Genomic DNA, 18,161 nt, shown 5'->3' on the forward strand with positions numbered 1-18,161 from the left:
TGGGATATTGTTGTTTTTGTCTGTACCTCTTCTTTCTAATATCAAAAAGCCACCCAGATGATTTTTTGACACTTGAAGATCTTTACAGCGGGAATTTCTGTACCTGATCGTGCTTGTGAAAACATGCACTATGGATTCATACTCGGTATCCCAATAATTATGTATATATTTTAGTTTTTCACTACCAAACATGGAAAAACAACAATTTTTCATCAGTGAATTGATTGTATTTTGCAATATTCTATCTTAATAGCCGCAGTACTTTGATAAATAATACATATTATTGGGGATTTCTGGGGATTTCGGTAATTACGGGGATTTCGGTAATTACGGGGATTTCGGTATTTCTACACACCCCAAATTATTTTTGGCATAACTTGTTCGTACCCACGTTTTTTTCCGTACATATATTTTTCTTACCAAATTTGTTTTCCTACCCATTTTGTTTTGGCATATTTTTTTCGAACTCAAAATTTTCGTACCCACATTTTTTTCGTAACTACAATTTTTGTACACACATTTAATTTTAATTTCCACATTTTTCTTACCCAAAAAGTTCGTACCCACTTGTTTTAGTCCCCACTCATTACATCCCTCCGAAACCCGTAAGGTGTCGCAACTCTAGCGAAATAAGAAACAACAACGTAATAACAATAATAATGATGTTTCTATTTTTATGATAAAATCTTCAGACCGAATATTCGATTGGCGGTAAGAAAATCGACTGAAAACGCTGTGGAACAATTGGTGTGGTTGCTGAAACATTTTCAAACAACACCCACACTGGTCAAGACAATAGTATTCAGCAAGTATGCCATTTTAGATCAATTAAGTTTTAATCAGAATGTCAGCTTGTTTGTTTAAAATATATACATATTATATACAATAGTGTACAGATCTTTGTAAATGGTTTAAGTACACTGTTTCTGAAATTTGCAAGAAGGTTAAATAGGCTTTGCTATGTCTGTTTTTTCTATAAAATTAAAACCAAATCGGCTCTTAAATGTATGTCAAACTTATCTTCCTTTGGCAATTTCATGTTGTACAAGTGTGTATACCTTGTATGGTCATGGTTAGTGATTCCACTCAGTGACACGTCCTACGACTGGAAGCATCGTGGCTGCAACCGAATTGTTGAATGTTTACGGCTTCAACATCTGATGCTACGAAGGAGAGAATTCTGCATGATTACCGGGCCGGCAGAGTGCGCGTCGTTGTGGCAACAGTCTGCTTTTGGCTTGAAGAAAGTTGCTTTCTCAGAATTATAACTCACATAGCTGTATTTGTTCCTATAATATTTATATTAACTTAATTAATAAAGTTTCTCTATTTCAATTTCCTCACTCGCGTCCATACAATATTAACTAAACTCTTAATATTGTACGTTGCCAGTTAAAACATGAATATGTATTTTGATTAGTAAACAAGGGATGACTATTGATACTAAACAAGAACATTTATTTTCTGTGATGATAGATCTGTATTCGGACGTACGACTCGTGGGCCACTGGGGCGCACTGCGTTCCATGCTTTCGCACTGGCCGGTGGATATGGTGATCCCGCACTGGCCGTTGTTTAAGCCTACGCGCGGTCAACAACGTAGTGCGATGACGCCATCAATACAATGGTAATGGGGCAGAATGTGTCAGAAGAACAGTTCGGACTTAGCTGAGAACAAAAGAAATGGCTCCTATTCCCGCCCAAGGTAATGATTGTGAAGATAACACATGTGAATGTACACGTTGTGTATTTGTTGTAACAGGTGCTCACGAAACTGTACTTGTTTTGGAGCGTACCCGGACAAACTATTGTTAAGTTCTCTTTATGTTGATGTCCTTGTTTTGTGTCAATTATATTGGTTTTTACGTTATTTTGATGTATGTATTTATGTTTTTTCTTAAGTGTGTGTTTAAAGTTTAGACTTACACTAAAACATCTGTGAATACGGACCCAGCGCATCAATAATAGGGTAATGTTAGGCTCCTTGCAGATGTAACGTAACTCTAATTTATGCTATAAATTTACGACCAAATCAATTTATTAAGTTAAATTTCTTTATTATCGATGTTATTAATTTTAACACCAAGTAACAGAAAAAGAGTATTTTACAATAGATACAAAATACGACCAAGGTAAGAATAGTTAAGTCCTGAATCATATCGGAAAGATATCGGTCATTTAACGGTTGGCCGACTGCGACATTACGAGATATAGCCGACATCAATCTAATAAAAGTATTTTTGCTGGGTTTGGATCGTTCTTCCTATAACAAGGCTTTTTTTAGCGTAGCTGTGTAACCCATCTTTTCAACTTAGGTGACCTTTGTAAATGCCCAATGAAATTTGAATAAAAATATCCCGCTTGTAGCCATAAACGTTTCGAAATGGAAAACGTGAAATCTGCAAACATGCAATTCAAATTTTTTTTTTTGTTAAGTACATTATAAGGTATGGCAAGTGAATCTCCAGTACGTTTTGCAACGATGTTTAAAGCGTGTTCAGCATGAACCAATGTTATCTCTATTGAACATTAAAAGCTATAGAGATAAAACGGTTTTACACTTAAACTCTTGTCATTAATACAGTTTGTGTATGCCCCTTTATATTAAGAAGATTGTCAGCGCCAGAGGATCCCACACTTGGGTCATGATACATATTAGCCCAGGTAAATCCTATGTACCCACATTAGGTCGCGCACACGAACGTAGGCTTGCTTTTAGCGGTGAGCTCTCATGGGCTTCTTTAGTGGATCCCTTATGGGCTTGGTATGTCCAAACAATTCACAAGGGAATTATCTCATACTTTTGCCCAGTTATATTCCATTACCAACAAGACATTGCTTGGACGGACCTTTATGGTTGTTTAAAGGGACCATTTCACGTTTCTGTGATTTGACAAAATTGAAAATCAAATGTTTCAGATTTGCAAATTTTCGTTTTATTTATATCTGCGAGGAAATAGTAATAGTGTAATGCCCCAGCATTATCGTGTTTAGTTAAATATGTAATGTTCACTTACCTGTTTGGTGCCCCTGAATTGCTCCCATTCCCATTCAAAACATTTTATTTGCATGTATCCATTTTACATTACAAAACATGTCTTTACATTGTCCTTAAGCCGTTCTGAAGGAAAAGTAACCAGTCTATTTTTGTATTGACACAGTCTTTCGTTATTTAAATTCCTTAAGAATAACCCTAATTTCACTAACGATGTATAAGATCCATGTTTATGTAAGTGTTTATATACTTTGTAGCCGTAAAATTCCATTCTTTACATGAATATTCGAGTAGTCGCTTGTTTGATGATGTCATAATAGGCCGTGACGTCATATTTGCGGCACATTTAGCGCTTTTTCTCTGTATTTTCGGCCACGGCCGTCGCCCACTTGTTTCGGCCACCGGCCTCGGCCTTCGGCCACCCTTGAGTATATAAGTAAGGCTCTTTTTCGGCCAAGGAACATTCACATTTTCAAAGACTTAACTATTATTAATATTCATGATTTATACGCTGATTTATCAACCATGATGCCTCATGTTGAAATATAAATTTTCACGTAGATTAAATAAAAATAATGCTCATCGCTCAGCGGCTATTTCATTGATATGTTGTTAAACTTCTGTTCGGTAAAATGTTAGATGTTAAACAATAAACTGTTAAACATTACCGTATTTCGTCTTCTTGGATAAAAAAAGACCTGATTCATAACAATATTTACCATTTACCTACTCTAGCATATCCATAATATGCATCTTTTGACTATTTAAAAACCTGAAAATTATAAAGCTTTACAAACGCGAAACGATTTAATAATTTGGAGAGTTCTGTTGTTATCGTTATATTTTGTGACATCACGAGGATTCTTTATTTTAAAGTATCAAGTGCACGACTCGCTATATGAGCATGGGTGTCCGAGTGGTGCATTAGACTTTTACTCCAAGGGCCATTGGTTCGAGTCCAGTTAAAAATTACTTTTCTTTAATTTTATTTTTGTTTTATACTTAAGCTATTTAATTCCAATGAATGTATCTATTTCAAGCATTTAATGGCTTTCAATACAAGCAAAAATCTGTGAAAGGTCCGTTTAAGTTGGAACCTAGATAATATAATTTAACTTGTACCCTCTACATTTTTAAAGGTCATGATTATGTATATTGATCCCACCCTTGATTTATTTTGATCTATGTAGTACCCACGAAAGATGGCTTGTGATGAACCGTATATGCTTATATTCAGTGGACGACATGAGCTTTCTTGCATGGCCTCATATTTACATGTTGTGGGCAAACAATACAACTGGGGTCCCACGTGGCCAATAATATAGTTTTCGTCACGAAAAAGACCGTCTAATACCCATAATGCCTTGCTTCCTGGACAGTAATTCAGTGTTTGCACACAAAAAACAGTACCGTATCACATATACGCAATGGTTTCGCCTCGTGTTAATCATGTTATAATTACAGTTGGTTTTCTTTTATGAAAGTAGTGGATACAAACGAGAGTTGTTCTTCTAATTGTTTCTGGAGTATCATTGTTAATTAGATCGCAAACGTATTTATATAGATTTTGACCAGGAAAAATTTCGTCTACTTATATAAATGCTATACATGTGTTAATTAATACACTTACAATTTGTATTTTTATCTCAATGGATATTTCAATATCTTGTAACATAAACATACAAATTATTCATCGAATAAAACATACATCAGGCAGTCAGAACGAGTGCACACCGAACATTCTAACATATGTCGTCTGTTTACAATGCATTTTATATTTTAATTATTCTTGTCATGACAAACTTATGGAGAGACTGTAAGACCAACAGATCCTCTGTTGTTTTTAATGTGGTTATATTAAGGCAATAACATACGGCGAGCTAGGCTTCGGGCAAACTATAGAATCCCGGCCCAGTTCTACCGTATGCTATAGTTTAATTAATGGACGTATGTTTGCTTGGCGATTAGATATACAGATTTTGATTACAGTCCAACCCCAACATCCGGTCACCCCTCATCGCCGGTTGCCTCGTACATAAAATGATTGAAGTCTGAGTATGTCGCATTTGTCTTTAAAGCTCCATTATTATCTTTATTTTCAAGCTAAAAGCTCAAGTTGTTGATATATGAAAATCGTCTTTGCATTTACGTTGATGCGGTAACTATAAAAACGTCGCGTCAAAAGTCTTATTGAATTAGGTGATATAAGCACTCTACGCAGCGCATTAAGATGAATAGTGGGACACTTGTAGTAATTGTCACAGTATTGCTAACGGTGCGTGGCCCGTGTGCTGTGCATTCTGGTTACAATGAGGCATATTTTAAACGGGAACTGGGAGGACAATCTGGTCAATTTACGTACGCGAATACTGACCCAAAGGATCGCACCGAATCAGTGTCGTACCGTGCAGACAAATCAGGAAGAGGGTCACCCTTGTTGAGGTGTGCCAAGGATTGCTTGCGTGACCCGGATTGTAGAAAGTTTTCGACTGTAAAATCTTCACTCCCAGTAAGTAGAAGTACACTTTACTATGTACCACGTATGATCATTTGCTTCCTATGCTACACGTTTCGTCAAAATGCTTAAGGGCGAGTTTACTTCTTTCAAGTATTTATTCCCGACAAAGAATTTGTAGAATATTAAGAACACATATATGAGACAATGTAAAAAAGCTATAGTTTCAATATTTCATCTAGCAACAATGCTTCGTATTGGATTCATTCCTTTTAATTATTGCATATTTAACATTATTTGAGACGAAGAATCTGCCTCTTTTCATTAATGTATTGACAGCTCGCGTTTCAAAAAAAATGATTTCGGCACTTTTTCAGATTAACCAATTTATGAATAATCCCTACTAGCTGTATTGTCAATATTCTTTAGCGTTAAAAACATTTAAAGCAAAAGAGATGCCAGCCTTGTATGGCCTTTTTGTATTTACATTTCGAATCGTTATAAATACTTAAAATTTAATGACGAGTTCAACTCTTCAATAATTATTGTTTATGAATATTCGAATGGTATTAGTTTATGCGTAAAATAATCATATTATTATTCAGATTCGTGAATGGCAATTATATGCCTCATTGATTAAGTTGGAGCTAATTGTTACAAAACATTGAAAACTTGGCTACGAATAACATCTGCTGATAAATAAATACTAAGAAAATAATAAACGGTAATTGGTGGAGGACATAATGTTATTTAACGTACGTCTATTTTCCAGGGGAAGTAACAGAATCTTGGCAACAGACGAACAGAACGAAGGCCAATCGTTTCAGTACGGCATGAAGCAACAAGATGGGAAAACACTTTATGGAAGCTAACTATCTCATTTAATACAATTGTATTGTCAATTACTTGTTTTAAAATGCGACGTCTGTGAAAAAATGCATGAAACGGCAAAGAAATAAAATATGTATAAAACTCACGGACTTAATTTGTTCGTCGACGTGTTTCAATAATCAGTCCTTCAAATAAACCATATCGAGCACAACTACAGATAGTCGGTACAAACAGCTACCTTTGCTTTGAACTATTTTGAGATTTTTAAATAAATAATTTCGCTGTTATGACATGTTTTTTCTCGAATACGCAATTCACAGCTTGGTATTGAGTCTTATATGAGTCTCGCCATGGAGAAAACGGGGTTTACCCGGTAACCGTTTACCACTTAGATACATATTCTTAGCATTCGTCTTGGATGAGCCTTGGGAACGACACTTTACCAAAACTGGATTTTTGCAAGGAATAGACTTTCTTTAAACGAAAAATGCGATACAGGCGGAAAGTGTAGACCCTGATAAGACTGTGTTCATATAAAATACCCATAAAGAGTTTGATATAAGAGTGAAGCTCTATATTCGCTAATACGTTTTTTTATCGAAAATACCCAATACTCAGCAAGGTATTGATCTTTGAGATGGACATGCTTTTGTTTTGCAATTATTTATTCACATTGTCTATTTAATATTAACACTTGATGTAAATTACCGGCCATGGTACTCACTTTATCCATTTACGAATACCGTGCGTTTTTGTTTTGTTTATTCATTTGATTGAATTATGTGTATACGTTTTTTATTTGCTTTAGGGCTAATACTGTGAAGTATGCTTTCTCATTAGAGTGAGAAAATAAATATTTTCAAGAGCGCTTTCGCTAGAGAAAATTGGTACATATTCTGACTTTATGAATACAATATTTGACGGATTTGCCCCGAGAGCAAACAATTTTTCTCCTCTATATATATATATATATAGGATCTGGCACAAGTTGTCATATAATACCATATTTTATTAAACGATTTCGGGAATTTTGTTAGTAAGCGAGTCTTTGGCGAGCTTACCAACGAATTTTCTGGACGAGTTTAATAAAATATGGTATGAAATGACAACGAGTGACAGATCTTTATTATCACATGCTTTTAAATGAGCAAATTACAGAAAATTGTACGCAAACATATTGATAAATCCCAAATGTTGTTTACATTTCGTGACGTCATTAGACGTTACAACGTCATTTCAGCAAAATAACAAAATGCGATTGGTCAATCGAACGAAAACTTAGTGCCATTGAAAACGCTTAAAAAGTATATTACACGTGTGTACGATAAAAATATTCGTAATGGTTATAGTACATGGAAAACAGGGTATGACATGTGATATAATTATTTTGATTATTATTTTCATATGAGTTACTTTTATGACTGTAGTAATTGTGTTAAGAATCATCGTCCAAGCTGCATGTTCAATGTCAATTAAAAATTACCGTGAATTTCAAACGATATTTGATGGGACTGCGACTGCCCCTACCAATAGGCAAAACGCCTATGACTGTCTTGGTTTGAGTCGCCTTGACCACAGAAAAAACAGAGCATTATCAAGTTTTTTCCAGTTAAATAAAACAATGTTTTGAGTTAATTGTTGTGCTGCTAACTATATATTAAACTCATTAAATATCTAATCGAGCAATTTATTACATAATTGTTCACGTGCTTTATATTGTAATGCAAAAACAATATATAGCAATAATATTAACACCAATTTTACTAAACAAGCAAACAACATAAAATTGTTCAAGCATGAGATAATAGAAACATAGTCAAAACTCTGATATCAGTGTCATATGCTGACTCATTTTATGGGGAAGCTGGTCGGTGGAATCCAAACAGTCACTGAAAATCAGGATCACATCAAAATCGCCGACAGAAGTTATGAATATTAAACGGCTTTTCGAAGGATAAGTCTTAGTAGAAAAGCAATCTTTAACATGTGTTCGGTCAATATAATTGATTTGAAAACCAAAACTTTAAGAATTCACCATCGGATATAATACTAGCATTATAACCAAATTCTTACAAAAAATCAAGAGATTAAACACTCCCCCATAAGCAAAGTGAAAAGGGCAATGAGCAAACATCATTAAACCTACTAATGAGCAGCAAACAACATAAAACCTGAACAGACTGCGAGTTACTCGCAGGCTGTTCAGGTTTTATGTTGTTTGCTGCTCATTAGTAACCTAGGGTTGGAAATCAAGCCTTTAAAACTTGAATTTAGTAAGAAAGGTGTTTAACTAAATGTAACATTCTAAAGGACTACAAATGCGTTTAAATACGTATCAACGTTTAAAAGGGTTAAAGGGTCACACCCGCACAGGGGCTAATATCACGAACCTACATACTTTGTCTGCTCAACTCAGGTGAGGTTAGAGTTTACATTCAGCTGTGCATTTATAATCTCATTCCACTCACGAACATTCTTAAAGCTCAGCTATAAGTAGACTCATATTCTTTCTCATGCCCAGAAAGACTCAAAACAAATGGAAAAATCATATGTGAGCACCACGATGGTCAAACTCATCTCCAAAAATGTACAAACAGCTCCAAATTTGTAAGAATTTTGTTTGCATTAATTATGTTTTTAACATTAGGTCCTGTTCTAAGGGACAATATGGTAGTATTTTTTCTGCTGACTGGAAGAACAAACATTTTGTAAAATAACGTAATATTCTGTGAAAAATCGTGTACAATAATTAAACGATTGTGAAATAAAGTGTTGAATGTTACACAAGTTTGAATTATTGAAATGTGTACGTTCTTATAATAAATTGATGGTGTTCCCTTTACAACGAAAGTTAAACAACATTCTTCAAAATAAGTCGCTATACAAATTTGATCTATTTTCAAGGATAATACAACAAGTCAAGTCAATTTTATTGGCAAATACATGTGTACATAGCCAAAAGGATAACATAGGTGTACATGTAATGACGGTGTAGAAAAAAAAGACATAAATACTACATTTGTTGAGATGAAAAGTATGGTATATCATGGTTTTGAATTAATACTAAAACGAAAATACAGGAAACAATCAGATAATAACAATGTTTTTCTTTTCTAACTTTAAACGATGCGTCAAAGAAACAACAGCAAAAAAACAACAACATTGAATTAACGAACCACTACTAACATGTTTGCATTGAAAATACAAATGGTGAAAAATATAGGAAAAGACAAAGAGAGAATGTGGGAAAAAGAAACAAAAGCAGTTTTGACGTCTGTTGTTTTCACATGTATGCATCCTACTGTTAGCGATTATGTGGAAAACATTACCTTGTATTAATCTTTCAATACAGTTATTGCTCGTTATACACACGAGCTTTAAATGTTGTGTTCCCCTCCTTTCAATCGCCTATTCGAAACGAAATCATAGACGATATCAGGGGAAATAATTACTTACATGAACATCAAACAATGAAACTCCAGAAACGCTATGAGCAGAGAAATGTTTGGTCTTATCTGCTACTTGTGTCTAAGAACACAAACTATATGAATAAGATGATTAAAACTGCGATTACCGCCTCGGAACGGTCAATTAAAAGACTCGGGGGTTTCAAACCGGTCAGACGGTGATGCGAACATCACACTTTCCCCAGAATCAATCACAAACCAAACGCACATCTAGAACGATCTCAATAACATGTAAATGAGCATCGCTCTGTGAAAAGGGGGTTTAATGAATGTGCGTAAATTGTCGTCCCACATTAGCATGTGCAGTTCGCACAGGCTAATCAGGGACGACACTTTCCGCTTTTATGAAATTTTTGTTTAAAGAAAGTATCTTCTTGGCAAAAATATAGTTTAGGCGGAAAGTGTGCTGTAACTTTGGTTCCAAAACCAAATTATTGTTCTAAATAAAATTCCATTCTTTTGTTGCAGTAAATTTATGTAGTATGTTTGCACAGCGACAAGCAAACTGTATCGTCAATTGCATATCAGTCAACCATAAAAGAGCTTTGTAAAATAGTATTACTATGGAACTGGTCAGTATCAAAAATATGTTATCACGACTTAATCGATCACTGTGAAAGTACCCCTTACCCGTGCAAAATTGCATGTTTAATTGATTCATCTCTTCTAAAGATTAATAAACGCTTTACTTGTTGGAACAGGTTTTATGTGCGCACTAGTTTGTACATGTAATTACCTGTTTCATTAAAAGTTGTTTTATTTTTGAAATCCAAATACGTTTGGTGAGTGTTTGTTTCCAGTAACACTGTACATGTTCTTCTACTCCAGAAGCCTATCATTTATATATCATTTTAACATGATCATATGAGTCGCGTTCTGCGAAAACTGGGCTTAATGTATGTGCATTAAGTGTCGTCCCAGATTAGCCTGTGCACTCCACACAGGCTAATCAGGGACGACACTTTCCGCTTTTATGGTATTTTAAGTTTAAAGGAAGTCCCTCCTTACCGAAAATCAAGTTTAGGCGGAAAATTTCGTCCCTTAATAGCCTATGCGGACTGCACAGGCTAATCTGGCTAATTTGGGACGACACTTTAAGCAAATGCATTAAGCCCAGTTTTCTCAGAACAAGGCTCATGTATATTTGAGTCGGTCGCTTGGAAACCCGGGCTTTATGGATGTGCGTAAAGCAACGTCCCAAAAAAGCCTGTGCAGACTACTTCTATGGAATTGTTTTGTTTAAAGTATGTCTTTCATAATCGGAAGTCCAGTATAGACGGAGACTGTTGTCCGTGATGAGCCTTCACAAGCGGCACACGATAATTTGGGACGGAAATTTTCGCACATGCATTAAGCCCAGTTTTCTCTGAGCGCGGCTTATCTATATGAGTCTTGTTATGAGAACACGTGGCATTATGCATGTGCGTAAAGTGTCGTTCTTGATTAGCCTGTGAAGTCCACACAGGCTAATCAGGGACGACACTTTTCGTGTTTTTATGAAACTTCGTTTTTATGAAGTATCTTGTTAGAAAAATCAAAATTAGGCGGAAAGTGTCGTCCCTGATTAGCCTATGCGGACTGCACAGGCTAATATGGGACCACATTTTACGCACATGCATAATGCCCAGTTTTCTCTGAGCGCGGCTCATATTATGGTATTATGGGGGCCGATAAATGATATTAAAGATCACTCGAGTCCACTTGTATTTAATTGTCAAGTTCAGTAAATCCATGATTGAACGATTAATTTCCGGAACAAAGATAATGCTCTCAGTCGGTTCTAGGCAGCAAAGCACCGTGATTTTTGTTTATAACTTAGCAACTTAAGAATGTTATAAATTGTCGGCCTTGAAAAGCCAATTTCCGTTAAATAAAACAATGTCGATTTTTAGCTCGGCTGTTTTCGGAAAAAACCCGAGGTATTGTCATAGCCAGCTCGTCGTGTCGTCCGCCGTCAGCCGTCCGCCGTAGGCGTCTTGCTGATACCTTAACATTGGCTCTAAAATCAAAGTGCTTCCACATACAACGTTGAAACCTTATATGTAGATGCACCTTGATGAGTTCTACTCGCCACACCCAATTTCGGGTCTCTAGGTCAAAGGTCAAAGTCACTGTGACCTCTGGAAAAAAATCTGATAAGCTTTTGCAGCCGAGCGTTGGCACCCGTTATGCGGTGCTCTTGTTTTAATTCTAGATCTACATTTTCTATTATAAATGTGAGTGTATGCGATAAAAACATTTCCCAATTGTTTATCATTACGCATCTCATGCTACATAACGAATGGTTCAATTCAGTTAGACATTTTTAGGCCCCCGGATCGCAAGATCGGGGGATATTGTTTTTGGTCTGTCTGTCTGTCTGTCTGTCTGTCTGTCTGTCTGTCTGTCTGTCTGTCTGTCTGTCTGTCTGTCTGTCTGTCTGTCTGTCTGTCTGTCTGTCTGTCTGTCTGTCTGTCTGTCTGTCTGTCTGTCTGTCTGTCTGTCTGTCTGTCTGTCTGTCTGTCTGTCTGTCTGTCTGTCTGGTCTGTCTGTCTGTCTGTCTGTCTGTCTGTCTGTCTGTCTGTCTGTCTGTCCTGCCTGCCTGCCTGCCTGCCTGCCTGCCTGCCTGCCTGCCTGCCTGCCTGCCTGCCTGCCTGCCTGCCTGCCTGCCTGCCTGCCTGCCTGCCTGCCTGCCTGCCTGCCTGCCTGCCTGCCTGCCTGCCTGCCTGCCTGCCTGCCTGCCTGCCTGCCTGCCTGCCTGCCTGCCTGCCTGCCTGCCTGCCTGCCTGCCTGCCTGCCTGCCTGCCTGCCTGCCTGCCTGCCTGCCTGCCTGCCTGCCTGCCTGCCTGCCTGCCTGCCTGCCTGCCTGCCTGCCTGCCTGCCTGCCTGCCTGCCTGCCTGCCTGCCTGCCTGCCTGCCTGTCATGTGTATCCAAAAACTTTAACCTTGGTTTAAGTTTTGCAATAACTTTTGCATTATTGAAGATAGCAACTTGATATTTGGCATGCATGTGTTTTTTGTGGAGCTGCACATTTTGAGTGGTGAAAGGTCAATGTGATCCTTCAAGGTCAAAGGTCAAATATATGGCTTCAAAGCGGCGCAATATGGGGCATTGTGTTTCTGGCAAACACATCTCTTGTTCAATATAATATGGACCGTTTATTATTGGATTCACATTATCTATCTGCTAATTATCTTTTTGGGAGAGTTTGTTCAGTCGTCTTGGGCCAAGAAGATTTCAAGACAATGTCTGGAGGGTATTAAACCAATCAGACATTGGATCTGGTCATACACACGTTATGTCCAAATCAAAATCCAGCACTTTTGATCCGATTACCTGCTCATCGTTTCGTTGTTCGCCATTTCGTTTTCCCTTCTATCCAAAGAAATTACGTTCACATTTGGAAAGAGAAGACAGCACGTTATACCTTGTTAACCGAACACACATATGCGTTCATATCCCAATTTAATGATAGTGCCATTACGTTTTTATACGGGACGTGATTTAAGCATCACCACAAGGAAGGAAAATCCCCCCCCCCCCCCCACACACACCCGATAAATGGAGCAATTAATCTCTTCATTTGAACATTGATCCAGCAAAGTTAATGACTATTTGTAAAATAAGTTAGTTGTTGAAATCGGCTTAAATGAGGAACACTCACATCCCTGATTATCACTATTATACGACTGATTACTGCTTTCCATTTGTTAGCAGTACGAGTCGAATTTAAAGAAGTCCGCGGAGGAATGACGATTTTGTATTCTCCAATATTATAGTCATACTATATCGAATTCAAGGCGATAATTTATACTTCATCGAGCAAGCTTCGGACAAAATTAATTTACTTCAAAATTAAGTTTTCAGGTCACTCAAAATTATTACCATTATCTGCAATGACAGAAGCTGCCAATAATGTGACCAAGCAATTTGTACGTTTTATTATTACGTAACCAACTTAATTGTTTGTAATGGAAGTTGAAAGATTAGTGTGCACCCCAGTAACGCATCTGTTCTAACGGAAATTAACTATCATTGAATAAAGAACAGCAAACAAAAAGACACTTTTGCTAAGCAACTTCGGTAATGAATCAAATGTATGCCATTGACTTTTACGCGTACTAAGGAAGCGTGGACGAGCCCTTCTGTTTAATTTTTGTGCTCCACTAAGTCATAAGTATTAAAAAAATAGTCCTAATTAGTTAATCGGTCAAAGGTAAATGCCATATGTTCATGTAACCTGAAAACTTGGCGTATAAACCGCGCTCTAGAAAAACAGGGTTTAATGCATATGCATCAAGTGTCGTCCCACATTAGCCTGTGCAGTCCGCATACGCGAATCAGGGACGTCGCTTTATGCTTTTATAGTAATTTTTGTTAAAAGGAACTATCTTCTTAGCAAAAGTTCAGGCGTAAAGTGTCATCCCTGATTAGCCTATGCGACTGCACAGGCTAATATGGAACGACACTTAACGCGCGGGAATTAAGCCCAGTTTTCCCAGAGCGAGGCTCATATAGGCTCCTAACCAGCAAATAATTGAACACAAAAGTAATACAGACGTTGATACTAACGCGCTTCCATAGCATGTGACCGTATTTGGATTTGTTTGCTAATCTGTGCAAAAATATATCATGAAACATTTAAGTTGTTGCAAAGTCGAGACAAAATCGCACATTTCAATTCATGTCGCCGTTGGATGCTGACAGTCGGCTTGGGTACAATATGTATGCGTATATATTGTTATTTTCAGCCGTGCAATGTCTGGACACGCGATCCATGACGTTTGTTCAGATAGAGGCTGAACAGAGTGTGATGAATAGATTCATAGACAAACGTTTAGTGTTTTCTACAACAAATGCCGGCGGTCACCAGGGTTCGCAGGGTTTGTCAAGTCAGAGAGAAGCACTTAACTGCGCGAGGAAATGCACAGAGAACAGCTCGTGTAATGGATTCGATATTGTTGCGAGTATGTCCGGAAATTCACCATGCACATTTTTCGAGTTCCCGAACTTGCCCGATCAGAGTTTGAAAGTCGTTCTGGATCAAATTCTGGTAAGACTAGTTTTCTGTACGTGTGTCTTCATAGAGCGGAAACATTCATAAGATCCCACCGCCTTTAATTAAGTACAGTTTACGGTTTATTAATTATCTATTAGTATTTCGGCCCGTTTTTAGAGTAAAAAGCCTTCCCCGAGATGTGTTTATAATTAGAGATGCACACCACAAAATATCGGTGTTTGATTGAAACGAACACCATAGTCGGGCTTATTATAAATAAAATCTAGCATATGCTACCTGAAAACCTGTGAATAAACGAGACCAGGCTTAAAACAATTTTAGCCGCGCTCTGTGAAAGGTCAGTTTAATGCATGTGCGTAGAGTGTCGTCCCAGATTTGCCTGTGCAGTCCGCACAGACTATTCAGGGACGAGATTATCTGCTTTTATGATATTTTTTGTTTCAGGAGAGTCTCTTCTTAGCAAAAATCCAGTTTAGTGAAAGTGTCGTCCCCTGGCGGACTGCACGGGCTAATCTGGGTCGACACTTTACTCACATGCATTAGACCCCCATTTCACAGAGCACGGTTTATTTTATTATGCCCCCCTTCGAAGAAGAGGGGGTATATTGCTTTGCTCATGTCGGTCGGTCTGTCGGTCGGTCGGTCGGTCCGTCCACCAGGTGGTTGTCAGACGATAACTCAAGAACGCTTGGGCCTAGGATCATGAAACTTCATAGGTACATTGATCATGACTCGCAGATGACCCCTATTGATTTTGAGGTCACTAGGTCAAAGGTCAAGGTCACGGTGACCCGAAATAGTAAAATGGTTTTTTTGAATGATAACTCAAGAACGCATACGCCTAGGATCATGAAACTTCATAGGTACATTGATCGTGACTCGCAGATGACCCCTATTGATTTTCAGGTCACTAGGTCAAAGGTCAAGGTCACAGTGACAAAAAACGTATTCACACAATGGCTGCCACTACAACGGACAGCCCATATGGGGGGGCATGAATGTTTTACAAACAGCCCTTGTTTTACTTATCATTTCATTAATATTATTTATACAATGTGAAGGTTAGGATCAGACCAATGTTTTCTCACAATACTAATCATTTTGAGCTTATTTATCATTCTCCTTATCATAACAGAAAGCACATATGTGTGAACCTGATTGGTGGTCCTTTCACGACAAATGCTACACCTTTGAAATGAAGAAAGAAACATGGTCTAACGCAGAAGAGATTTGTCTGCAAAAAGGCGGGCATCTAGTCAGCATCAACAGCGACCGCGAAAACGACTTCATAACGGCCTTAACGATGATACATCATCAGAAAGGAACTGTGTGGATAGGAGGTCATCACAACGGCGGAAATCGCAGCTGGACTTCCGGTGAGCCCTGGGCGTTCGAGAAGTTCTACCCTACCGAACCCGGCACGGATGGGGCGTGCTTCTCGCTGTATGCGAACACGTACATGTGGTTTGACGAATCCTGCTCCGATATGCAAGCTTTTGTCTGTGAGAAATGAGTCCGCTAGGCGATCTGATTACAAAAACTTCGAACATATCCATGGCTAATCAAATTGACATTGAAATTTATTCTTAACAATGTTAATACCCATACAATTAATATATTAGTTTCCGTATCAAAATATATACAAGTATACACAGTATAAGAATATACCACTGAATGACGGTCATCATGTCATAAAATGTTACGAATTAGATATTAAGATGATGTGCGAGCGTATAATTTATGCTAATTGGTTTCATGGGTAAAAGGTCACTGTGGCCAAAATTACATTATTTGAATAAACCGACTATTTATGCGTTTTATATGGGTTACGGAAGTTCTGCGTATAAGCTAATTTAAAGTGCATGTATAAGCACTAAAAATAATATTAATACTTAATATTGTTTCGCGTAATTGCGGGCATTTTTATTTGATATAAACCATAGACATTTTAATGCACTGGCAAGTTTAATATGTACTCATAACAGTTTCTGTCATAGGAAGAAAATACAATTACATTCATCGACTGTATTGTATAAAAATAAGTTCTTTTAAGAAATATTAGCTCGCCATTACATTAGACTCCAAAACATGGATAAATACGATGTCAAATTGAACAGTGGCATTAATACTTATTTTTAACTGAAATATAGGAGCGATTGGCCAGTTTACTGTTTGATTACGAAGCTGCTTCGGATAAGAGCTACTTTCAATAGATATCTCGTCGTATAACAGAATAAAGAACATAAAGAACAAATATTTGGCGAATATCCCATCTTAATTGTCCTTACAGATTTATTGTACGTGTTTTCAAGGTTTGTGTCCTTTGGCGGCACATTGTTAGCCAATGTTCCGTTAGCGGAAATCTGGTTCCGCTGCCAATGTCATACGTCAATAATTTGTATGAAGCACATTGTTGCTGAGCATGTAATAACTTTAAAATTACTTGGCGCAAAATGAGAAACGTTCAGATGGTAAGTGTGGCTCAAAAAAAACAGGTCCGTTGTCAAAAGTCACTGGTCGCCGTGGTGTAAACGGATATGGTGTCCGCCTAGCGACCGGGAGGTCACGAGTTCGATTCCCACTGTCGGAGCGTTTTGTAGATCTATCCAAAAGACACCAAGTACTGGTTGTTTGAAGAGAAAACGGACTCGAGAGCGGTTCAATAAGCCACAGGTTTTCAATGCAATCGAGCTCAAATAAATAGGCTTAAACCAAAACTTCACAGTTCAAGTTTAACGATCAACCTCTAATATACTATCCGGAGCATTAACTTGTTCATTGTTAATAGACTTTCAGAAGTAGCAGATTGCCCCAGGTCCAAAGGTTTAAGGTCAAAGTAATAATTTAAGGTCACAATTAAAATATTAGAAAATAAATTGTTACCAACATTGCCCATTCTTTATAGGACGTTATTTTATGAACAAAACTGTCATGTTTCACATGTATGATTGTTCTACTTTGTATTTTGTATTTACTCCATTTATTATTTCGATGAAAATATGTCAAATTACACACACTATTTACATCCGTGCACTAAGACCGGCGCTAAACAAGGACGGGGGTGCTACCAACTCTCGCACTCCTGGGACAATACGTTAACATCGCTCACCCCGACAATTAGCGATGTTTACGTTTCCCAACAGTAGAAATCCTTCTGCTGATGAAGTCTGTAGTACACGGACGAAACCTCCAGGTATGGCTTTCAATACTTCGTGTGTGTAATTTGACAGTCTAAAACTTACTTGATGGTATTATTTTATAATGTTTGTTGGAAGTTGTTATGTTTTAAAACCATTAATGTTCTAGAAAGGGTGTTTAATCAGTTAAGTTTCCTATTAAATAAAAACGAATACATCATTTCAGCTATCATTCGTTCGTTATGCTAGTATGCATTTGGAATCTCTTCATTTTCT

General features: G+C 37.5%; 1 protein-coding gene and 2 long non-coding RNA genes across 5 annotated transcripts; 2 read left to right on the top strand and 1 right to left on the bottom strand.

Annotated features, from left to right (window-relative positions):
• Window positions 1-5: 5 nt before the first annotated feature.
• LOC127848729 (uncharacterized) lies at window positions 6-3,317 on the bottom strand. The gene is made up of 3 exons (XR_008034663.1): window positions 3,018-3,317; window positions 1,059-1,163; window positions 6-756 (listed from the first exon to the last, which is right to left on the bottom strand). It is a non-coding gene; the product is annotated as an uncharacterized LOC127848729 (long non-coding RNA).
• Window positions 691-18,114, top strand: LOC127848709 (snaclec botrocetin subunit beta-like). 3 transcript variants are annotated; one of them, XM_052381318.1, is made up of 4 exons: window positions 691-809; window positions 1,091-1,705; window positions 14,480-14,781; window positions 15,884-18,114. In XM_052381318.1, the coding sequence occupies exons 2-4, from the start codon at window positions 1,684-1,686 to the stop codon at window positions 16,259-16,261; spliced, it is 702 nt and encodes a 233-aa protein (XP_052237278.1). In that variant the 5' UTR covers window positions 691-809; window positions 1,091-1,683; the 3' UTR covers window positions 16,262-18,114. The 3 variants fall into 3 exon arrangements, with proteins under 3 accessions (XP_052237278.1, XP_052237279.1, XP_052237277.1); XM_052381319.1 differs by lacking the exon at window positions 691-809 and having other exon boundaries at window positions 888-1,705; XM_052381317.1 differs by lacking the exons at window positions 691-809; window positions 1,091-1,705 and having other exon boundaries at window positions 14,280-14,781.
• Window positions 4,800-6,424, top strand: LOC127848723 (uncharacterized). Its single transcript, XR_008034657.1, has 2 exons — window positions 4,800-5,504; window positions 6,223-6,424. It is a non-coding gene; the product is annotated as an uncharacterized LOC127848723 (long non-coding RNA).
• Window positions 18,115-18,161: the final 47 nt, after the last annotated feature.

This window comes from Dreissena polymorpha, chromosome 10 (assembly GCF_020536995.1).
Source record: "Dreissena polymorpha isolate Duluth1 chromosome 10, UMN_Dpol_1.0, whole genome shotgun sequence".
Lineage (NCBI taxonomy): Eukaryota > Metazoa > Mollusca > Bivalvia > Myida > Dreissenidae > Dreissena > Dreissena polymorpha.

Coding starts and splice junctions, on each gene's coding strand:
- LOC127848709 (XM_052381317.1), top strand. CDS start 14,413: ATGTCGCCGTTGGATGCTGACAGTCGGCTTGGGTACAATATGTATGCG. Junction 14,782..15,883: donor TCGTTCTGGATCAAATTCTG/GTAAGACTAGTT, acceptor TTATCATAACAG/AAAGCACATATGTGTGAACC.